The sequence below is a fragment of the Odontomachus brunneus genome, unplaced genomic scaffold, assembly GCF_010583005.1.
Source record: "Odontomachus brunneus isolate Ranch 3 - 2012 unplaced genomic scaffold, Obru_v1 Obru_scaffold_103, whole genome shotgun sequence".
In the NCBI taxonomy this organism is placed as follows: domain Eukaryota; kingdom Metazoa; phylum Arthropoda; class Insecta; order Hymenoptera; family Formicidae; genus Odontomachus; species Odontomachus brunneus.
In genome coordinates this window covers 40,151-65,236 of record NW_022639553.1, presented here as the reverse complement: position 1 = coordinate 65,236, position 25,086 = coordinate 40,151, and the positions used below count along the sequence as shown (strand labels likewise).

General features: G+C 38.6%; 2 protein-coding genes across 14 annotated transcripts in view; one reads left to right on the top strand and one right to left on the bottom strand.

The window, feature by feature from the left end:
- The window catches only part of LOC116848991, a 201,010-nt gene that overhangs the window by 150,505 nt on the left and 25,419 nt on the right, over positions 1–25,086 (top strand). Inside the window, exon 1 of one of the 5 annotated variants that reach the window (XR_004379047.1) lies at positions 59–683. The exons of the other annotated variants lie outside the window; for them this stretch is intronic. The gene's annotated coding sequence lies outside the window, so the exon portion shown is untranslated. Of the gene's footprint in view, positions 1–58; positions 684–25,086 lie in introns of those variants that run through there. 5 annotated transcript variants of the gene reach the window in all.
- The window catches only part of LOC116848988 (glycoprotein 3-alpha-L-fucosyltransferase A), a 43,577-nt gene continuing 31,897 nt past the window's right edge, over positions 13,407–25,086 (bottom strand). For 8 of the 9 annotated variants that reach the window (XM_032825685.1, XM_032825691.1, XM_032825688.1 and 5 more), the window contains 5 exons: positions 24,827–25,018; positions 23,830–24,054; positions 22,855–23,043; positions 21,894–22,129; positions 13,407–20,017 (listed from right to left, as the gene is read on the bottom strand). In XM_032825685.1, the coding sequence (XP_032681576.1) occupies positions 19,666–20,017; positions 21,894–22,129; positions 22,855–23,043; positions 23,830–24,054; positions 24,827–25,018 (1,194 nt within the window). In that variant the 3' untranslated portion in view covers positions 13,407–19,665. The remainder of the gene's footprint in view (positions 20,018–21,893; positions 22,130–22,854; positions 23,044–23,829; positions 24,055–24,826; positions 25,019–25,086) is intronic. The other variant, XM_032825687.1, reaches the window with a different exon arrangement.

Genomic DNA, 25,086 nt, shown 5'->3' with positions numbered 1-25,086 from the left:
GGGGGGGGGGGAGGGGAGCGAGCAGGACGGCGCCGCGCGATAAACAGTTAACGGGAGATGACGTAGCCCTTTTTGTTCGTCGTTTCGGTACTCTCGCACAACGCGTATTTTTTCGCGACCGCGTCATTGCGTCTTGAGTCGAGTGACGACGCGGAGCGCGCGCCTTAGTCGTGTTGTATTTTGACTGGATCTCTCTTCACTTGTCTGACTTACGCGTTTCACAGTCGACGCGTTTCGCGTCGTTTAACACACTTGTGAACATATTGTTATATTATAATTGCACTACTGTAATGTGCGAATATAATTACATTACATCATTATTATATTATAATTTATAATATTATATTATAATTTACGTAGGCATTTTACGCGTGTTAAGTGAGGTGATTTAAAAGCGCAGGAAACGCGTGAAAAGAGCTTCAGTCAAATTACACGCTTGCGCGCTAAAAAATAACACACAAATTGGATTTGCAGTGTGTATCGGTGCGTAACTTGCAATTTCCAATTCGGGTAAATAAAAGATTTCGTCGGCCTTGCGTTAATCAACACGCGTTTCTCCGATTGAATTGTGCTTACGCGTTGTACTTACGCGAGTGTCAGTGCCAGTGTCATGAGGAAGCGTCTGTAGGAAGTATCCGGAGGACGCACGGGATGCCAGAACATGGATAGCGACATATTTACAGGTATGTGAAATATCTTATTATACATTATGTTTCCAATTTTAACAGATATTTGACGGACTGATTGATGATAAAAATATAATTTAAATTAAAGTAAAAATTCTTTGCATACAAGGAATATTATTATTTGACAAATAATTATAGTTAATAATTATAATTAATAATTATAGTTCGATCTCTCCTTCGTCAATCTGTGCCTCTAATTATTTTATAACAATAAATATTGATATGTAACAGTAAATATTGATTTAAATAACAACTGATTTTAGTGCATAAAATATGAATTTGAAATTAATTCTGTTCTAAATCAATGTTCAAATTATCAATTCTGAATCAATGTTCATCTGTTCAAATTATGTTCTGAATCAAAATAATTAAAAACTGAATACCGGTCTTTTAGAATCCGTTATAAATAAAAATATTGATTTTTGCACTAAAATGTTTTTAACTTGCAAGTTTAATCTTCCATCATATCATACAACTCTTTTTTACTTGTTTTTTTTATTGTTCTTGTTCCAAATTCAAGTTCTCTATTGATACATAGCATTGTATATTATTGACACACAGTTGTTATTTTTGAAAATGTTTAAAGATATTTCTGAAAAATCGATCAATGTGTTTCATATTGAAAGAAAAGTCTTGTAATAGTTAACAAATGCATTTGGTTGAGCGTTTCAGTGCAATATTTGTAAATTAGTATGAAATATGATAATAGAGTTACCAATTTTTACCGTAATAATCATAATAACTATAAAATAATTAGTTCTTGGTTAAACTAATTAATTAATTTGACTAATTAATTGATTTGATAAATAATGCCAAATAATTTGGTAATAATTAGTAGATAGTTTCTTATCAAAGTATTTTGTCATTTCGCATATTTATCACACGATATGATAAATACTACTAAACAATATCGTTTTTAATTTAACAAATAATTTGTTGATACGTACCACATAAATTGGCAATAGTATTAATCTTTAGATATCAAGACTTACTAAGATTCTTTGTCGACATTTACAAAACTATTCAATTGTATTCACTTACATGTCTGGTTGAAACTAGCCAAATTTAACCAAAGCATTGGTAATTATTATTCAGGCTTAACGGTTATTACCAAACCTTCTTTTCAGTGCATACATCGCGATTAATACTCACATTCAGTGTTGGTTATTAATCGATTAAAATTGTCTTTGACCAAAATAGGCGGCAAATTATCAAAGCTAATCAGTCGTAATTATTCAGTTATGTATGTAATCACGATTAACTTAATCGATCGATGAAATTAATTGTTAATCAGTCTATTTTTTAAGAGTTACATTATTTCGGTTTATATTTCACCGGTCTATTTCAAAGAAAATTCTAATCGATTAATGCGCAACACTGGTTGCATTCGCAAATAATTTTATTTGTTTTGTGTTATCATGTAAACATTTGCCACGTCTCTTCGCAATATTTTACAGCAATATATTAGGACCTTAACTTAGTTTCCGCCCGCAAATGTTAGATGGCAATGCAAACAGTTCTAGTAGTCATTACTAACGAAACAGGTAGTTTGTGATTAATTTCGACATTTCTCGATAACATTCAGTCAGCATACACAATTATTTTCCTAAACAACAATTTCTTTTGCTTTGTGAAAAATGGAACGCGATAAAGTGTTTTTTCGACATGTGCTTTTGCACTATTTTGATTTGAAAAAAAGTGTAGCAGAAGTTCATCGATTACTTGAAGAAGGTTATGGTGATCGAGCTCCATCACATACAACATGTAAAGAGTGGTATAGACGATTCAAAAGTAATGATTTTGATGTCAATGACAAACCACGCTCAGGACAGCCAAAAAAATTCCAAGACGATGAATTGCTAGCATTATTGCATGAAAACTCGGCTCGAACGTTACAAGAACTTGGAAACGAGCTAGGAGTTACTGAAGCAGCTGTTTCCAAACGTTTACACGCCATGGGAAAGATCCAAAAGGAAGGAAGATGGGTACCACATGAATTGTCTGAAAGTGCCATTCACAACCGTTTCAATATCACGGTTTCGTTGCTTGCCAGGCAAAAAAAGAAGAGTTTTCTGTGGCGTATTGTGACTGGCGATGAAAAGTGGATCTACTACGACAATCCCAAACGCAAAAAATCATGGGTAGACCCAGGACAACCATCAACATCGCAGCCAAAACGGAACATCCACGGTCATAAGGTAATGCTTTGCATTTGGTGGGATCAGCAAGGAGTGCTGTACTACGAACTGCTGAAACCAAACGAAACTGTTACTGCCGATGTCTACAAATGTCAATTGAACAAATTGAATGATGAGCTGTTGCGAAAAAGACCAGCAATAGCGAGTAACAGGCGCAAAGTTATTCTCTTACACGATAACGCTCGGCCACACACTGGAAAAACCGTCAAAGAAACACTGACGCAGCTCGAATGGGAAACTCTTCCTCACCCAGCGTACTCACCAGACATAGCGCCTTCTGATTACCACTTGTTCAGATCGATGCAGCACGGCTTGAGTGGTACACGCTTCCGAAATGTTGAAGAAGTGCGAGAATGGGTGGACGAATGGATTGCTTCGAAACAAACATCGTTTTATCGAGATGGTATCGCCCAGTTGCCAGAAAGATGGCAAAAAGTTGTAGAAAGTGATGGAAAATACTTTCATTGAAATAATTTAAATAAATTTTTTACAATAAATGCTTTTTCTCAGTATTTTTTTGGGCGGAAACTAAGTTAAGGTCCTAATAATTATATAACGATGCAGTATATTCAAAGGATAATATTATAGAATAAATTTACAACACCTTCGCCCGATGCTTTGTACAGCGCAAAGCTTTTATACATAACCGAGGGGAGGCTTTCATCCCGCTCGTAAAAATACCCAGGAAATAATATCCATATTTGCGTCGAAGACATGTTTATTGCGCTCGATCGGCGAGCTGAGAGTTGCGGCGCAATACTGGTGAGATAATTTTATCTCTAAAGCATGTCGCGCGCGCGGCACCGTCATATCCTTTTTTTTTTACGCGTTTGTGGGAACAAAAAGGAGAGAAAGGGTGTAAACAAGGGAAGCTTGCTGGAGGAGCGTCATCGCTCGACTTGCCGACGTGGGGGGAAGGCGATCGAGCGTAGTCGGGTCGATCCGCAGGATGAAGCCTGGCGGGTGAAATCGCCGGGCGTGAAAAGCCTCTGTGAAGGGCTCTCTCTCTCTCTTCTCTTTGCAGGTCCTAGATCGCCGATGACTCTTTTTTCCTTTTTTTATAAAATGTTTTTCTCTCTGATAAAAAAAGGGCCGCGAGAGGGAGAGAGAGAAAGAGAGGGAAGAGTGGAAGAGGAGGGAGAGAATAAAAAAAGAAAAAACGCGATCATCCGGCCTCTTTTGCCTCTATTTGCCCATCGTAGCTTTTTATTATCGGCTTCGCCTCGACAAGGGAGCCATCCGGCCGTTCGTTGATCCGATTTGCCGCGCACCGGATGGCGCGTGGCGCATTATTTATTTATTATTAGATAGAGCGCGCACACATCCCCCGCGACCACCGTGCGCGCCCATCGAGACCACTCGACGACGATGACGACGACGACGACGATGGTGGCTCGAGCTCTCCGCGTACGAGCGGGAAATCGAACGGGCGGGAAAAACAGCCGCGTTCCTGTCAGACCGATGTCCGGGTATTAAATCGGCGTTAATCCTCGCGGCATGCGAATCACGCGTCCGCCAGCTCCCGCGCCTCTCCTTCGTGACATCTCTCCCTTTGCCGGGCGCGCTTTTCTTCTCGGAGGACGGAGATGCGCGACCCCCGTCGCGCAATCACGCCGTCCTAATAACGCCGTCTGTAATTTGTCGCGGCTATTTATCCCCGGAACTCGTCGTCGTTTCGTCGGACGTTTCGTTGTCGCCAAGCGAAAGCTTCCAACGCCGGGGACCTGTAAATTGCCGTCTCTTGCGCGAATATCGCGTGTTCGCGCTATTAACAATATAGCTCGTAGCGCGACACACATTCGCGGCAATATCAGGTTGATTTACGCGGCAATATCAGGTTGCGATTTCGTAATGTTTGGCATGATTTCGATAATTAACGGAAGCAAATTCCGATCAGTAAACGGCGAAAAGCACTCTGTACCTATGTCGAAATCGATCCGTGTAGATGTGTCTTTGTGTTAAGTTCTTAACATATTCATATGCCAATTTTAAACATATTATCGTTGTGTTACTTCGGCTCTTCTGCGTTGACTTCATACATTTTTCAAGTGTTAAAAATAACAATTTATTACGTAGCATGTACCCTCTTTAGTAACACATTTTACACACACACACACACACACATATATATATATATATATATATATATATATATATATATATATATAAAGTGTACAAATTAGTTGCATACCTATTACCTATTGACATGTTGGCTTCATTAAATTAACGCAAAATTAGAGCGTAAAAGAGTGGGCGAATTGGGACACGCGTGAAACGTATTTAACACGTTTCACGCGCGTTCCAATTCATGCATTCCAAATTTGCGTTAATTTGACACGTAACAAGCAGTAACAGAAGTCAGATTATGTGATAAGTCGAATGTGATCGGCCCGATCGAAGGATGATCAATTTTTACTATCATTCAACTAACAAAACTGTATGATTTTTAATTCAGTCTCGAAATAAACTACGCCGCGTAGTAACTACGATCGTAGTAACTACGATGAGAACGATACAGATTCAATTAAAAATAATCTGAATACACAAATGCCTCTTACGGTCATTCGGTCGAAACCGAACTTTAGTTCTCGAGAGGGCATTGCAATTGTCATCCTCGACTTTCTTCCACGACGGCGCAGTTTTTGCGCAAGGACTGCTGAAGTTTCCCTTCCGGTTCGATTCCCCGGTGTTCTATTAAAAGTTCCTAAAACGCGGGTCGATCTTCTCTCTCTCTCTTTCTGTCTTTTTTTCTTTGTTCGAAACTTCGACGACGTCCCGCGTTCGCGTTTTGGTTTTGTTACATGCCATACTTTGCGGCTAACGGCTCCAATTTTAACTTCCGCACAGGAGTCTTCTCCTCGCCCTCGACCGAATAGACACACATTCCATCGGAATATCTTTCACGAAACAATTAGACACAGCCCGGAAATATCTGTGATGCCGAAGGTGAAAAGGTCGCGTGCGCACGTAGCGGGGAGGGACGAAAGGGATATTGATGGTTATAACACATAAAATTTGATATCGCTATAATTGGACGTAATTTATCGCTTCACATCCGCGTATTAATTTCTTCGTACAATTAAATTACTGCTCCTCTATAATGTAATCGATCGTATTAATGATAGATACGTACAGATATAATTACGCACAATTGCACTGATATACAACGGCTGTCGCATCCGCGTACAAATCGAAAATTATTCACTAGTCGATTACGCTTGCGATTAAGCTTGCGATTAAGCTTGCGATTAGCATAATTACGTTAATTACGTTGCATTTAATTAATTTAATTAATTGGACTTGGGTTCCAATTTTATTACTCTTTCAAATTCGCTTAATCGTGCAGAAAAGGCAATTATTACGCGCTTCATCTTTCTAATTTATATCTCTCTCGCATCATATTACACACATATGTATATTACATTGTATAGTAAGAAGCATTTTGTAACTGTTGAAATCTCAATCCGTGTAGAAATTTTTTGTTAAATTTTTAACGTATATTGTGTTAAAATTTTAACATGATGTCGTCGCTTTATTTTGTGACTATTCTGCGTTGAATTTATAAAACTCACCATTTCTAACTGTTAAAATAACAATAGTGCTCAAGTGTTGCATTTCTGTGCTAATTTTTGACATGTTATTTATATTATTTATTTGCCTTGTGTTAAGTTAACACAAGATTAGAATATAAAAAGTAGAACATGTGAAATAAATTGAATTTAACACAGAATTTTTTACACTGAAGCAAATTTTATTAACGAATCACTCAGCCCCAATTGCGCAGTTATTAATTGTGTAATTTTTTGCATAATCTGTGCGATCTAAATAACTAAATATTTTGAAAGTTGATTATCGATCCTTTCATTAAGGAAAAATAAACCACAAAATCACAAGACAATCTATTAAGGCGGCAAATTATTTTTTTAGGCCGGAAAACAATATTCAGAAATTTATTTAAAAAGAACTATTAAATGAATATATTGAAATTTTATATATGTGATTAAGTAATATTTTCATCTCAACGAAAAAATTGATAATTATTTTTGGGAAATGACATCACAGTATTCGTTGCCGCTCCGAGCTTACAGTTCTTGCACGCCTCTCTGGTTTGCATGACTTACGTTTGCACGTTAGTACTTTCAGTATGCAAAAGCGCTTGTGATTCTGTGCAACCAATACGACAAATGAACTAAGACAGAAAAAAGTCATTAATTCGTCAGTAAAGTATTCAAGTATGGCGCCCCTCCCTCTTCAAACGCGAAAAAAAACGAATTGTTTGAAAATTCTCATCGATATTCATAGCTCGGAAAGTCCCACATCGAGTCGCGCACTATCAGGCGCTATCGGCGTTCTCAAGCCTGATCACACCCGTGTTCCCGGGAATCCATGTTCTCCGTATCCTATATATTCGTTCACGATCGCAAAAATTTACACTCGCGCGAAATTGCCTTTCCCGGTCGGCGCGTCACGGTTTAATTACGTGTCCGCGCGTCCATTTACAATAACCTCGATCAAGCCGGATTTGCACTTACCCACCGTCTGTTCTTCTTCGACGAATCCGTCGATTTTCCGCGGCGCGTACGGCAAATCGATGAACTTGCGCGAATAAGGGAGACCGGAGGGCTATTTGACCATCGGAGTAAGTTAGCAGAATCAATTATTTTTACTGTACTTTAACAAATTTCAGAATCAAGCAGGCAGAGATTTCAAAGTCATCATTCTTGACATGTTTAAAAATCTTGCTTGCTTGGTTTTGTAACTTGTTAAAAAATACTAGAAATAAACAATTTTACCAACTTATCCCGTTAGCTCTGATCTCACCTACGTTTTCTGCACAAGAGGAACGTAGAGGGTAATAGATCGACAAACTTGACCTGCAATCGTCGAGCCACCACACAGTGGAGACAAATAGGAATTTACTGTTCAAAAATCGCTACAGGTCACAATTTTATAGCTATCGGGATGAATCTTCTTTTTAATTAAACATTAATCAATGTAGAATAAAACTTTCAAGCCCGATTTTTTTTTAAATTCTTCTAAATGTTGCAATATTGATAAGAATTTGTAAAAAAATATCAAGTTTTGCGAGCCACTTTTCCAATTGGAAAACTTTCTATCTTTTCGCTGCACAGTACAGTGTACTAAGATTTTCAGCATCGCTGATTACGAATCTGATAAAAATCAGAATTTGGCAGTTGACAACTGCCAATCTCCTGTCAACGTAAATAAAATCATTATGTTTTAACCCTTTAAGACGCATAATTCATTGAGCATTTTAGTAATCTTTTTTTTATGAAATATTGTAAAAAACACTCTAAATAACACATTTGTAAGGTTTCAACTGCCCGATCCTAAGTGGTCCCTATTGGTACCACTGATACTAGTGATACTTAAAGAGTTAACATAGTATATGTTGAAACTGATGGGCAGTTGAAACCTTATAAATATGTTATTTAAAGTGTTTTTTTTTACAATATTTAATTTAAAAAAGTTACTAGAATGTTCCATGAATTATACGTCTTAAAAAGTTAAAACAATGACTTTGTTTATGTTGACAAGAGATTAGTAGTTGTCAATTGCCAAATTCTGAGTTTTATATCAGATTCGTAATCAGCGATGCTGAAAATCTTAGTACACTGTACTGTGCAGCGAAAAGATAGAAAGTTTTCCAATTGGAAAAGTAGCTCGCAAAACTTGATATTTTTTAACAAATTCTTATCAATATTTAGAACATTTAGAAGAATTATACAACATTTAGAAGAATTTTTTAAAAAATTGGGCTCGACAATTTTTTTCTACATTGATTAAAGTTTAATAAAAAAAAAAATTCATTCTAATAGCTATAAAATTGTGGTCTGTAGCGATTTTTGAATAGTAAATTCCTATTTGTCGCCATTGTGAGCTACTTCCGCTTCCGTCTCGGGGAAGAAACGGCAGTAGCGGGAAATCAAAAGCCGACATCGTGGAAGTTTAATCGACTGTCCATTAGCGGCAGAATGTACGTGCGTTGCTGCGTATAAACGCGGCGAAAACGCGTGCGCTGGTCCAGCCGCGGCGGAGTAACACACGACGCATTACGCTTTATCCCGAAACAAATGGTCTCTAATATATCTGTGCACATTCTCTTTCTCCCTCTCCTCTCTCTCTTTCGCGCGCGCGCTTTTTCCCTGCATTTCGCCTTCCAATAAATTCGCTCGCGGACAGAATAATTGCGCGCGCCGGTAAATATACTTACATTCTGACAATTAAGCGTCGCAATTGTTTCCGCCGCCGAGCGTCCCTGGGGCTAATTAACTTAGCGACGAGGTGTTTTTTAAGATAAGCAGCAGGATTTCATGCGCCCAGCTGAGTGGCGCTCTCGTTATTTCCACTGTTGTTTTTATACGGAATAATTCAACTTTGGATTACCGCGCCTCGCGCACAACAAAAAGTCGCATACGGATCTTCCTTTACGAGAAATGATTTTGGAAAAAGGAGAAGGAGAAAGAGAGGAAAAAGAGAGGAGAGGAAGAGAGATCCTCTCCTACTAGTCACTTCGAAATTCGTCGACCTGAACTGACCTAGATAACGATGGATAAACACGCGTTATTTACCTGTGCGGTATATGTGCATGTACGGGATGTTTATAAAGACTCTATTTATTTTGTTACAATCAGGACACTTTGCTACCGCCGTTCTGAAATTTAAAATTGAAACAGATAGAAGAGGGAGCGGTGGCGGGGAGACAGCGCGCCAGCTCCAAAGCCTGTAATTTATGTAACATCAAGACCGCATCGATGCCCGACATTCATTCTCGACCCCGATGTATTTTTCAGGACCGCGTTGTGAATTTTGTACATTCTATCGCGATAGCGCCATGTGTTTTGCTTGCGCGCGCCAGAGTCTTAAGAAGTTTATTCGCTTCAACGAGAATACTGGAAATTGTACAAAAATTTAACACTTGTCGCAGTAAAACACATTCGTAGTTAAAGCCTCGTGCGATTTGTCTGCGTCGTTGGTGAGAAACTTAGTACTGAATATTGTGATTACTAATATAACCTCTTGTAGTGGAAACAATACAGATGCTTATTGTTTTGGTGTAACTTCGTGAAAAGTAATATCATCTGAACAAAAAACTTATTGTTATAAATGTTACGTATTAGAAAATGTAACAGAAGAAAGAGAAGTATTCACAACATTATTCTTGTGTAATTGCAGTGTAGATTGTTGCTGTTTTGTGCTTTGAGTAGCGTTACACTGAGCGCAAGAGGTGGTACCGTAAGAAATCAATCTCGAATTAACACTTATTATTCAGATGGCGACGTGATAAATATACGAAAATGTAATTTCGCTCGATAAATAATGAATATATGAGTAGCTCCCTTGAGAAAAATACACACCCCTTGGGTACATACCTGGTGAACAAACTTTCTCAATATTACACGTCTCCGTTGCGCTTCGCCATTAAGCGTACCTCACGGTTAAGTAAATTCTAACGAACTCGCGGGCGCTTCCCGCGACATCCAGCAATATATCGGCCAGCAATATATATCAGCCGTGCATTATCTCGGAAATGAGATCCGGCCGGTATACACGCTCCTTGAGGACACTCGGTACGTGCGCACGCAAAAGAGTCTAGCAGGGCTCTCACCTATCTCGTGTGTAACGCGTCTCTTTCTTTCTTTCCCCTCTCCCACGCATGAGATAGCACGATTTAATTTAATTGCCGCTATGTCTGTTTTGTTTTCTCAATAATACATGCACTTAACACAGGCAAAACCATGGTAATGCCAACCAAATTGTATGTACGGAATATTTTAATTCCAAATACGGAAATAATCTTTTCAGTGTACATCGATGTAGTTGCGCGTGACCTGGTTGTGGCAATTATCTAAACAGCACAGATCTCCATAGAACATCCTAAAGACGTTATGAGGATGTCCTGAAAATGCCCCCAGGATATTCCCAGGAGATGTTGCACTATCTGAATAGAAATCGGTTAGCGTGACATTTATCATGTACACAATCTGGTTGTAGCAGCCAGATATTGTAATTGAGAAAGGAGCTGATAGTGAAAAATTCGGCGGAATTAAAAATAGCATTTGCCTTAATTCGGGTTCAAGAATGCGTGTAAATATTGATACGACTATATAAACATGTGCAACTCAGTGTGGCTGTGCGACACGTAGAAGTCATCAAATCGTCCTACCGCGCACATCTGCAACTGTTAAGCTTTATTCGCCCGCGTGTCACTATTAGTCATTATTGACTGGTAAGGACACTCCTATATTCCGATGCTTCAAAGCACAATTGGGATAGAGGAAAGAAAACACACACACACATATATATACAGGGTGGGGAAAAAGGTCGATACCCCTGAATAATTCAGAAAATATAAGTTTTATAGAAAAATGTTTCAGATAGAGAAAAGTTGTGACGTATAAAGAGATCTATTAATTGATATTATTAGTTTGACTTTGGGTCTCTAAAGTTAGGACAAGTCACCTTATTTTTAAATGGAACCTCTTATTTTTATTGCATATTCTCATAGCTTATCTCGAGAGTTTTCCAAAACATTATAATAACGTATTTTTTCATTAAGTATTTTTTGAGTAATGAAATTTGAAAGTTAGAATACCGTCGGCATTAGCATTACTCACCCACCCACATACGCATACACATATACACACACCCATACTTATACATATACATACATACACACACACACACATACACGAAAGAGTAAATCCGACCTTCGTATATGATACACCTTGGGTAATGCTAATGCCGGCGGTACTCTAATTTTCAAGTTTCATTATTCAAAAAGTACTTAATGAAAAATACATTTTTACAATATTTTGAAAAGCTCTTGCAATAAACTACAAGAATATGGAATAAAAAATAAGGGGTTCCATTTAAAAAATTCAAGGTGACCTTGTTCTGACCTTGGCAATCCCATCCAAAGTCAAACTAATAATACTAATAAATAGATCTCTTTACACCCTACAACTTCTATCTGAAACATTTTTCTATAAAACTTGTATTTCCTGAGTTATTTAGGGGTACCGACTTTTTTCCCCATCCTATATATATATATATATATATATATATATATATATATATATATACACTGCCGAATCCGTGGACCCCGCCGTGATTAAAGTCGCTTCTTTGACACCCCCGCGCGTGCTCATGTCATCCTTGACATTTATGGATAAGTCGTTCTTCGCTGTCGGAGGGCAGGAATACTCCGCGCATACGGCATTTTTTGTCGTCCCCGAATGGAATTTACAAAATTCGCAGAGGGAGAGAGAGAGAAAGAAAAACATACGACAAATATACCAACGATGAAAACGAACCGGATAGGGACGAGAGTGGGGGACCGATACGATCTTGATGTTACATAAATTAGGGAGGCGACGCGTGTATCCTTTCTTGTCTTTTGAGCACGTGCGAATAAATGATTTCCCTCGTGTCCTCGTGTCTCTGTCTTGCTTAGAAAGAAACATCACCGCCATCACTCGTCTCCGATGTCGTTATATTATTGACATCGTCGCTGAATTTTTCACATTTTTTTTACGTGTGTATATTTGCGTGTTAAAAATATCAACGCCGATTCTCTCGCGCGTATCAGCATCGGTGGTTTGTTGTAAAAAATCGTAGAAAATCAAGACACGTATTCTAAATCGCTTTTATCGCTAAGAGCGCCTTTAAGAACGGCTCATGAGCCTTCTGATTCGTTATAAGCTGTTCTTAGAGACGCTTTTAGTCATAAAAAAAGCCATGAATGCGATGACTGATGCGAAAATATTTTGATAATTTAAAGAACAACTATAGATCACGCATCTTTTCAGGAATTTTTTTTCTACGTGGAGAGAGAAAATCTCATGGTAAAAATTGTTATGGAATTTTGCAAACTGAGAAATCGATGTTCTAAAATAATTGATTATCCTTTCATTTTATGTGTGTTACTTATCTTACTTTATTCTTTCACTTTGTATGTGTTATTTTAAGTGAAATGTATTGTTAGGAAGTCTGCTATATGGAAAAAGAAGATATGGTGCACACAACCAAAAATATTTAATTGTAAGCGGCATAGTTGCACTAATCATCTTTGTGTGATGGCACTGTGTACTCGGTTACTTTGGTACATCAACTACACTGAAGAGTATTTTATTGTCGAAACGAAAATTTAGTATATCAGGCTATAATTTGGTTAAAATAGGTTACTAACCAAATGTCTAATAACTGCAATAAAAGAATTTAATTGCTGCTATATACATTTTGCTTTCTCAATAGTGCATGCACATCTTTATATAACTAAAAACATAGTAACGCCAATCAAATTGTACGTACCGAATATTTTAGTTAATCCAAAAATACAAAAATAATTTTTTTAGTGTACATCAATGTAGTTGCATGTGATCTAGTTGTGGCAATCAGAAATCGGCTGACGTGACATTTACCGGAGTATTCACTCTGGTTGTGTAGCAATCAGATATCGTAATTGAAAAAGGAGCCGGTAGTGAAAAATTCGGTGGAATTAAGAATAGCATTCGTCTTTATTCCTTGGATCAAGAATGCGCGTAAACATCGATACGACTATACAAACACATACAACTCAGTGTGGCTGCGCTCGATAGAACGTCGCGGAATTCAACATACTCGGAAACAGCTGCGACGCCTTTTGGAACATTGTCAAAGAATACTATTTAACGTTATGAAACGAAAGACGGAATCGGCTGTCGCGATCTGCTGCCGAGCTATGTACATACACACAGAAAAGAAATACGCATACAAATGTTTGCTTCAATTTAAACGCCGTTCGCCGAAATTGGACGAAGCAACTGAACCCCAACGACAATTTCACGACTCGTGATTTGTAATTCGCAATTTCGTCAATTGCGTCGTAACCTTTCACGCGCGGGCGCGTGCTCGACATGATCAGAAAAGGAATATTCATCGCGTGAAGTTCCCGTCGCGTTCCAACTACAGGAGGAAGAAGATGATGGTGTGCGCGTGAATGTAAACGGTTGAGACAATGACACGAATTTTGATTAAATTCTCACGATCTCGCGACATTATGGTACTGAATCGTGACTTGCTGACTGCGGGCTTCGTCCGATCAAAAATAATAAGCGTGCCTCCGCGAGATAGAACGAGCCACGTTCTGACTGACTGACGTCATACGACTTTATCTATAAATTTTTCCGTATCATCCGAGTCGAATACATCATCTGCCATCAAGATCGACACCCTCAGAGGGACCCGTACTCTAATATTTATTATTTGAAACTCGTCCTAAGTAAGATATTTAAATTTGAATCCAAAATTAAATGTGGATTTTTCCGTTGGATTTTATTCTGAATAAAAATCTGAGTATCTCGCGTGAGACAAGCTTCAAGTAACAACTCTTAATGGGCCTTAGACCAGTATCAATAGTCATTTTTGAGACTGATTTCATGTAAGATACTATGATTTGAATTTAAAATTAGACTTGAGTTTGTTAGTTGCATAAATAATTATTTTAATTGCATAAATTGCATAAATTGTTGATATCATGTCATATTATGGTATGTCGTATTCAGGTAACGACTATATATATATCACATGACTCGATTAGAAAACTCAGATTCAACTTTAAATCCAGGTCCGAGTATTTTATATAAGATAAGCTTCAAGTAACTACTATTAAGTAATAATTATTATTAATAACAATTATTACTTGAAACTTGTCTCAAGTGAGGCACTTAGACTTTAATTCGGAGTTAGATCTGAATTTTTTAGTTGAATCGCTGTTATTCACAGACACACACAGATGTGTCACATATATATATATATATATATATATATATATATATATATATATATATAATAATAAAATATGAGATATAAAATAATATATAAATAATATAAATATAATATTATACAACATATATTTTATATATGCATATGTAATATAATTCAACTTGAATCTAACTCTGAATAAAAATCTGAGTATCTCACATGAAACAAGTTCCAGGTGACAAGTATTAATACGGGCCTGCTTCTCTAACATACAATATGACATACAGTGTTCCCTTCTCTCTCGTCGTTTTCCCCGTTCTTTTCGTTATCTTTCGCTTTACCTCTTTTTTACATACAATAATATCATGATACATTCGTACATGCTACTATTTACAAATCATCGTGCTATCTAGATTGACAACGGGTAATCACCGAGAGAGTAGTAAGTAGTAACATTTTGTATTTATTACTGAATCCAGGGCGGGCAAAAATATCGATCGAGGTCGCTCGAGGAAACGCGCGCACGTAATAGGCGCACGCACATCTCGAGGGGACTCCAATCAGGTTCATCAGGTTTTCCTGTTTTTTCTTCTCTTCCTCCTTTTACGATTCGTTCAAATACATTTCATTATATCACATATATCGCGCCGCGGGGATGTGCTCTGACATCGAGCGTTATTCTGTCGCGCCCCTTTCAATACCTAAATTTACTACATTTCGGTACTTATTCGGTACTAGGCTGGCCGCTCGGATCAAGATTTCGTCGTCATCGTCGTATATGTTCGCATAACGCCGTAAAGCAGCACCAATCGTTACAAGCAGCACCAATCGTTAATAAATGCGAAAATGCGATCAGGAGTCTCGGCGAAGCTCGTGTCGCCACCGAGGCTTCGTCGTTCTGTCCTGTCCTTTGATTGATTCTTTAAACGTGCATAACTTAACGGTAACGTTCAATCTTTTGTCACTTATCCAGGAAATTAAATTAAAACGACCTAACACGCAGTAACATGAAGTAACTAATAGAAATTGAGGAAAAATAGCTGAAAATTTACTTGTGGGATATAAAGCTTATTTCTGCGAAATAAAGTTTATTTCTGTGAATAAATCTTAAATCCCACAAATAAGTGTTGAGATATTTTCTCTTAGCGTGAGAGTCGCCGAAATGATAACTACACGGAGAAAACAGATACTTAAAAATATATTATAAAGTTATTATAGTTTATTCGCACAGTGATAAACTTTATATGTCCCGCGAGAGTAAATTTTTAAGTATCATTTTCTCGGTGTAGGTGTCGGATTAACATAAACATTTTTTTTATGTTAAAACTAAATCGATCTGAAAGAATTGACCTAACTTGACTCAAACGAATCACTGAAGCGCGTCGATTGGTGTAAAATAAATTACAATCGCTAAAGCAACACATACATATCTATCTGAAACATTAACGTATCAGCATATATCACCTCCGCCACAGTGGAAAGGAAACGGTCGTCGAGATACTTAAGATATGCGCGTCTCCTCGGTGTTAATTTGCATGATCGTCCGGCTAAATCGTTTAATTACTTAATTATCTAAGTAACTAGTTGCAGCTTGTGCGCACTGTGAGTAATTTTATAATGTAGGAACCGTTCGAGGGCGGGCCGGCAGTGACCCGCCTCGAAGTGACTCGATTGTGATCCTTTTGCGTGTGTGTTTGTGAGTATATCTTTCCCCTCTCTCTTTTTCTCTCTCTCTCTCTCCATCTCTTTCGTGCGTTTCTCGAATATGTATTCTTTTCACGCTCTGCTTTTGCTCGCCGGTGTTTCTATCTTCCTTCTAGGACCAAAAATCCGTCCAACAACTTGAGCTAAGTTTGAGCTGGATTAGTGTTCACACAACGGCAGTCGTTGTTCTCGAATTCTGACACTAGCCGCACAGAGTGAACGTATCATTGCGGTCGCGCGCGATTGGGGACGCGTTGCGTCTCGCACGGGCGGTCAATTTAACCGAAGATTGATTCGCAATTGCGAAAGGAAATACAGTAGGAATTATTCGAACAGGTACTCTCGCTGCGTATAATACTACCGTCGTAAATTATTCGAAAATACCTCGCTGAGCTTACGCCTCTGACTAGATTCTGCGAACCTCGAAAATCCTCGACGAAATGGCGCACTTATTTAAGTAATAAGACTCGTGCGCACCCCCCGACCCGCGTGGAAGAGACTCTCCCAAGCGCTTCTCGTAAAAATTCACGTGAGCTTGTCGTGAGCAATGTTACTGGTTCGTCGGCAAATGCCATACTGAAGAAAATGCTTTTGCAGTCATAGATGAGAAATTAACTAAGACGGATAAATAATTAGAGAACACTGCGATATCGCATGCGCTTTCTGTTTATCAATGTAGATAAATGTAGATGAATATACACTGCAAATCCGAGTGTGTTATTTTTAAACGCATAATAAAACGTATAATTAGCTGAATCTTTTTTTACATGTTTCTTACTGTCTCAAGTTGTATCATTTAACACGCTCAAACGTATAAAATTCTAATTTATACATCATAAACGTGTTGAATGACATAATTTAAAATGCGCAGAAGACGCGTGAGGAGAATTTCAGCCAATTATACGTTTATGCGTTTAAGAATAACACACTCGAATTTGCAGTGTAGATATAGATCAATATAGAGATAGAATTTTTATATGAATTGTTTGCAAATTTAGCAAGAAAGTTTCCCTATGACTATCCAGATCAAAGCCAGTTATATTTCTTATGAAAATTGGTAGATGAAAAAAATTAGCAACGAGAGACAAACAAATGTGTAATCTTCGCACGCCCATCTAAATTTGCTTGCAAGTATTGCTAGAGAATGCTGCTAATGTATAAATTCTATATACTACAGACAATTTTCTAGCAAATACAAAAAACAGCGATGAATTTTAACATTTGGATAATTCTGTCTGGACTAGCAAAAGATTTTCTTGAGTGCACGCAGCTCGGTAAATGCATTTCGTCCCGCGCGAAAGAAATCATTGTTTATTTTGTCCTTTTTTTGCGATAAACACACAAATAATTCGAGAGATCTTGCGAGTCGGTCGACGTCCCTTGAGCGTTGAGCTGAGAAAGAGAATAAATTTATATTCGCGTGGAGAACGCATAATACACCACGTTGATCTTGCAAATACCTAACACACGCGAGTACATGGTAAAAAAATACACGATTATTGTCGGGAAAGTAAAGCTCACCGGAATTCCTACACGCGAGGCAACGTAAATGCACACGAATCTGCTGCTTCTCCCCGTCTACACGTCTAACGATGAGATCTTCTCGCAGAACGCGCAAGAAGGAACAATAATATTTAAATACTGAACAGTACGATAACCCGCATGAAACTTGGTTTCATGCTGTGCTCGCTATTGCTACCGAAAAGCGGCGACTGTCTCGTCTCACTCCTTCTCTCTCCCGCCGATTGAAGCTCAAATTTCCTCGACATTTTCAAACGCCGCTGATCAACGATATTGCATGGTTCGCGTTCGAATGTAATCACCACACTGCTTTCTCCATCTCTCGAGCCGCAATTCTTTGCGGTCCTAAATCCACCGATTATTCTTCCAACCACAGCTGTCGCGACAGATGTTTGCAGTCGATTAGTATCTAGCAACAACCACCCAACAAATCGTTGTTTCTCCCGAATTCCTCGTTGCGGGCATACCTTGAACAATTGGACCTGAACTCAAATTTCTATTTCTCGAGATAAAATAGAGTTGAAATCGAGCAAAGAATTTGATTTCGTTACTCATCTACAAAGCCCGAATTTCGGCCGGAAACCGATACTCGTTGTCAATTGCAATATCGGCGCAAGTGCCGACGCCTCGATTGTTTAAACAATTAATTTTTAGTTGGTCTTAGTTGGTCCTCTAGAGTAATTGTCCATGCTACAGTTGAAAGATCATTCGGTGGGCTCTGGGACGCGCACACATTAACTCACACTCTCGGCGCACATTTCGCAACGAATGCAAAATTGAGTCTGGTCTCAAGTTCGCGTCTCGCGTGTCCTTTGCAGATCAAACGAACGAAACTCGGAGTGACTCTCTTTCTCTCTCCTTCGCTAAACGTGCGCGGAGAATTAAGTTTTCTGCACAAGCAAACCTCATTCCCGCGAGATGCTAGTGTCACATGATTTCCTGACACGATCTCCCATACACGCAATTTCGTCAAATTCTTACAAAACATCACACATTCGTCACCGCGTAAATTTCATCGTGATATCGCGTGATCTCACATGAGCCTGTCAGGGCTGTCTTCGCCTCTCTCGTACTTTACGCTTGAGCTTATCGTCCGAAAAAGGAGTGCGTAGAAACGTTATTCTGGAAGATTCGACAATTAGGCGAACACACATGCATACATTCATACACACACATACATACTTTCTCAAAGAATAAAAACACAAGAAGAAAAACAAGAGAACAAAATATCACGCATAACCTTTGATCGCGTACGATTCTTCGCGTTAATTCCTCAAAGCATCCCCGCTCACCCTCTCGTTCAGTCGCTCTCGCGTCTCGATGAGATCGATAGAAAGGCAACTCTGCATCTCGCTCGTTGCGCATTTGCGCAAAAAAACGCGAAGATTCACAACCGCACACTCCGAGTCGTATTCTCGAGCGCCCCCTCCCCCCGAAAGTCAACGAGCGGAGGGGTATATTGCGTCTCCTCTCCGGAGAGAAGTCTTATTTATAATAATACCTCCTCCAGGGTGGCTTGAGTGCTCGCGAAACGAGGACGCTGTCCATACTTTCGGGCTGAATGCCGACTTCCTCTTGTGGACGCGAGCGCGATACGCTCCCTTCACGTTGCTGCCGTTGCTCCTCGGCTCGGGCAATATTTTACCTTGGAAGAATCGGAATCGCTAGTAGAAATTGAGCAACGTGTCGGGCGGACTCACGCGCGCACGCACGCACGCACGCACGCACGCAAGGAACTCCCCACTAGCCGCCGGAAGAGCCTTTCGGACGTTTCCCCAGGCGAATCCTCCTCAAGTATTTCGGAAATTCTGCGGGCGCACGAGGTCGTGCTCGCGCCACGAGCTGGTCGTGCATACGCCCTCGCCTCGCCACCACTCGTTCACGTCCCTATAGTACTTAGGCGGACGGTCGTCGTGCAGCATCGCGCACACCCGACACCAGAAATACGTGTTGATGAACTCGCCGGTGCCCTTCCAGCGGAAGTACGAGTTGTACAGCTCGTCGTCGCGGTCCAGCCGGTGCAGGTACTCTGCCAGCTCCTTCGGCGACTCGAACTCGTCCACGTGGATGTAGGAGCGATACGGCGCGCTGTGCGCGTAGTCCGTCGGGTGGGCGCCCATCACGATCGGCAAAACGTTGTGTCTGCGTTTTCGGGCAGAAAGAAAGACAAGATAACTCTTGACAAGAGAGACTCTTGATAAGAAGGACAATTGATCGCGGTCGGAAGGTAATCCGAGGCTTTTATTTCTCATTCTCTTGCAAAATGGTCTTACAGTCATAGCAAAAATTATTTAGATACGCGAAATTTGGATAAACACTGTGACATCGCATTTGTTTTTTATTTGTAAGTAACAAAGACATCTGTCTCTGTTTTATTTTATGAGAATTTAGAAATTTAGTGAGAAAGTCTCTCTGTGATATCTCACTAGAAAAAAGTCAATCGCACTTTTTATAAAAATTGACTACAATAGATAAAGACTAAAGATTAGCAACAAGAGATGAGTGACATTTAGAATTCTATCTGGACTAGCAAAACATTTTTTTGAGCGTAGGATGTCTAGATTAAATCCGCGCGAATTATACTTATTTCTGTTCATTGTGCCGTTGTGAGAGATCAGATAAAGAGCACACACAGAAAAATGCATATTGCATTCAAGCAAATGTTTCAAATATTTTATTCACGCAAAAAAAGTTTTGCTAGTCCAAAAAATGTTTTGCTAGAATTTCATATGTCATAATTTAAATTTATCGCTGTTTTTCTGTGTCTGCTAGAAAATTATGGTACAGATTTACAGCATTCTAGCAATATCTGCAGGAAAATTTAGGTTCAGTCATCAGTTATTAATCTGAACAAGCGCCACAAACTTTCTTGCTCAATTTTACATTCAGATTCTGTCTTCGTTCTCTATTGATTAAATATAAAACATATGCGACATCGCAATATTTGCTAGTTTTTCCATCTTGATTAATTTATCCATTTTGACTGATTTTTCGTATCTAGATAATCTTCGCTGTGACTGCAGGATCATTTTTTTTTAAATGTAAGTCTGTATATCCGTAAATCTATCATGCACTCATCACAAACATGAAATTTATTCAAAGTGCATTCTGAATCTCGATAAGTTTAGCATTTCAATCGAGAATATTAAATTAAAACAAAAAATCAGTTGTTCTCACTACATACACAGGAAAAAAATTAATATTCATTTAAAACGAATATATTCCAGTCGACAATTACTATTTCATATATAAGTAATATATAATTTTGTTAAAAAATTTTTTTAAGTTTTGAATTTCAACGACGTCATAATTTTATTTGAATATCATAATAGTCTCATAAGAAGTAAAATATGATTATTTTGGTGATAAATATTTCCCTCCGACATAAACATTCTATTCAAAAACATCATATTAATCTAATATTTTATGCTTTCCATCAGTGAAAATTATTTTTGAATAATAAAAACAGATTTTTCTCTGTTGGATCATATAAGATATATTTTTTTGCAAGTAACTTATCTTCTCATTTAACACTACATGATCTTATTTTAAGATTTTAATGTCAAAAACAAAGATATTTTTCAACCAAGAACGTCCTTTTTTTCTGTGTAAAGTCAAGCCAAGCTTCTCTTCAATAAAGTTTGATAATATTCTTTTAAAGAGAATAAATTCTTCTGTTGTATATACGATAAGCTTTTCTCAAATTATGTGAACTTTTCTCAAATTTGTGAAGACTATATTTCGAGACTATTGTCAAGAAAATATTCTTTGTTGGAGATAACTGTTACTTAACGGAATGGAACTGAAACCGCTTTTCTTAGCAGTAGAATGATATTTTTCTGTGCGCGCAGTTGGCACGCAATGCCGCGGTAATTGTCGGCAAAGGTCGCCGACCTGAGCGATCGGCTGCTGCGGCCGACTTGCGTTCACGATTCGAAATACCGCGGCCGTTCATGCGGAATTCGTGTGGGCCGGCGAGAAAGTGAGCGGAGACGAGCATCACCGAGCGCGCGCGTACCCGAGTCCGTTGACGAAGAACTTCTCCGTGATGTAGTCCCTGCAGTTGGAGTTCTCGAACGCGAGGTAGAACTTGTAGTCCTCGTCGAGCATGTCGAAGCAGGTCTGCGACTGCGAGCGCGGGCAGCGTAGACTGCCGCACGCCCCGTAGATGTCCACCTGGATGTACTTGGAGAGCTCCCTGGCGTAATGCATGCGCTGATTTCGGGGATGGCAGTTGGAGACGAACCAGGCGACCTGGAATAACAAAGCAGAAGAGTGTCAGAGTGCGGTTGCGTTCGCTATGTCGGCAGGAAATCGGGATGACGTCGAGAACTTGCGAATTTTTGCCGCAGAATATGACACACGATGCTCTGGGAAAATCTTCCCAGAGTCGAGCATCTTGTCAGTCTTCTTTCTCTTTGCATTATCTCGTCTTGTCATCTGTGTCGTGTAAAGCGACATACATTCTCGTCGACCCGTTGTTTGCTAATACTATCATTTCGCAGAAAAGGAAGGAAAAAGATATTCAGCTCAGACTTCATTCTAGTTCGCGAGGGATAAGAATATTTGTCGCGATATATGAAGGTTCTCAGATATTTAATCGCTAGAAATTGATTTTGGCAAACAAGAACCGTGCTAGATATTGCTGAGACAGTATTTTTTGCGAGACTGCATATAAAGGACTACGTTTCATTTGAACGTAACAATTCTATATATAAATGGAGCATATATCATATTATTATAATATAATATAGGAATATATTATTAGAATATATTATTAGAATATATTAATTATATAACATAGTAATATATTATATTATTATTTATTATGTAATATTAGCGCGACGTGTGGAAATGTTATTTGCTGGTAACATCCTTGCGCGGCTTTTATTGGTCAAAATTTATTTATCCTAACTATCAATTAGCTATCAATCAGTTAATTGGCTAATTTAATTTATCGTGACTGCCAATTATCGTACCTTTTTCGTCTTGTTGGCTGCGTAATTAAATGTTTGCGAGATCTGCGTGACGCTGGGATCGTAATATTGCCACCTCTCGTAGGGTGCCACTACGTCGCTGTCACGTCGATATGTGGCCGTCCAATTGATAAGGGCGTTCTTCACACTCTGCGTGTGATAAGGGCATTCTAAAAAATACAGCATCCACACCTGCGGAAAATCATGTGATTCTCAGTCATTGGCAGGATAACGGCTGCTCCGTTCGTCGTACACGCGCGATATGAGTGAAGCTTTAAGTCTGTGTCATGCTACACTGACTGTAAAAACTGATATGTTAAATTTAACACATTTTATATGTCCCATTTAATCATCCACTCTCATTTATGTATAAATTTAAATGTATTAAAAAGTAACACGTATAATATGGAAAAAATTAACACAAGAATTTAACACTTGAATACCATTAGGAATCACAGATTGTGTTAAATTGACATACTTAATATATCAGACATAGATTATGTCAATTTAACATTTTCATTTCATCAAAACCGTAGATTAATACTTCTCTCAAATGTTAAAGTAACGTTTTATTTAATTTAACATTATACATATGTCAATTTAACACAACTGTGATTCCTGACAATATTCAAGTGTTAAATTCTTGTGTTAATTTTTTACATATTATGCGTATTATTTTTTACCATATTTGTTTTGTGTTAAATTTATACATAAATGAGAGTGGATGATTTAGGACACATGAAATGTTAAATTTAACACATCAGTTTTTACAATGTACGGATTTAGGAGATACAGAATTGCGAATTGGAAGTTGATCGATTGGTATAAAACAAGTCAAGACCGAGATTCGTCGAAATCTGATCTTCCAGCCACAATCCTCCATCTCCAATCCGTGATGTGACACGGGCTTTACGATCGCCGGAGCGAAAGCGACGTGATTTCTCCCGTGCCGATATTACTCGCTGTTACATCGCGTACTTGATTGTGCGGTCGCCGTCCCACGTGCGTGATGTAATCCTTAAATAGAATGAGATCGGCCTCGTCCGGATTGTCGCGGACGATCGTGCAGGTATTCACCGGGCAGCGTAGCTGGAAGAAAATGTCAGGACCGGCTTTGGCCTCGAACATACCGTGAGGAACCATTATCTTCTTCAGAGGGTGCTCACCGCTCGTTCTATTGTAATCGGGTGGCACGAACATCAGCTGCAACAATAGTTGTATTAGTACATTGTTATCTTAGTGGATATCTTTTGATGGAATATTTCAACATCGAAGATAAGCATCGATTTTGCAAATTTCGGTCATCTGAATTATTATTCGAAATATCGATAAACCATCTTTATCGAAATTCGCGGGTAAAATTACAGAGAAATCTACTTTTCATGAAATGTCTTACTATCCTCATTATTGTAATATTTATTATGAATGAATATCTAAACTTTTGGCATAGAGAATATATATTCATACATACACACTGGCTTGGTTTATATCGTGCATTTGATACGTATACTAAATAGTAACTTTATTAGATGATCTTAATATCGACGATATATATAAACAACGGTATATTAAGCTGGTATAATACTCATCAACAAAACGTATTGTATTGATTGAATGCGTTGCCGTTGATATTAAGACTATCTAATAGAAAGTTACTATTTAGTACGCGTATCAAGTGCACGATGTAAACCAAGCCAATATGTATGTATGAATATATATTCTCTATGCTAAAAGTTTAGATATTCATTCATAATAAATATTACAATAAGGAAGATAGTAAGACATTTCATGAAAAGTAGATTTCTCTGTAATTTTACCCGCGAATTTCGATAAAGATGGTTTATCGATATTTCGAATAATAATTCAGATTCTATGTTAAACGTTTAAACATTCGCATTTAAAGATCAAAACGATAGAAAGTCCAGGCTTTGGTACTTTTTGGTACTCAACTTCATGAAATTCTGTACGATTTTACCTGATTCGTCACGCGATCATCGTAAGCGTTCTCCTCCGGCCACAGCTGAGCCAGCCTTCGGCCGGTGCTGCGGGCTCTTATCGCCGGATAAGGTCTCCTGGAGCCTCCTTTCATGTACCAAGGCCTTCGTGACGGGTCCAGAGAGTCTATCGCGTTCTCGCCCAAGTTGGCGGTTCCATTGATATTCAGTACCTTCCAATGAGAAAGAGACGTGTGTAAATAAAAATCAATCGACGATCCCCCCCCCCCCCCCCGCTTCT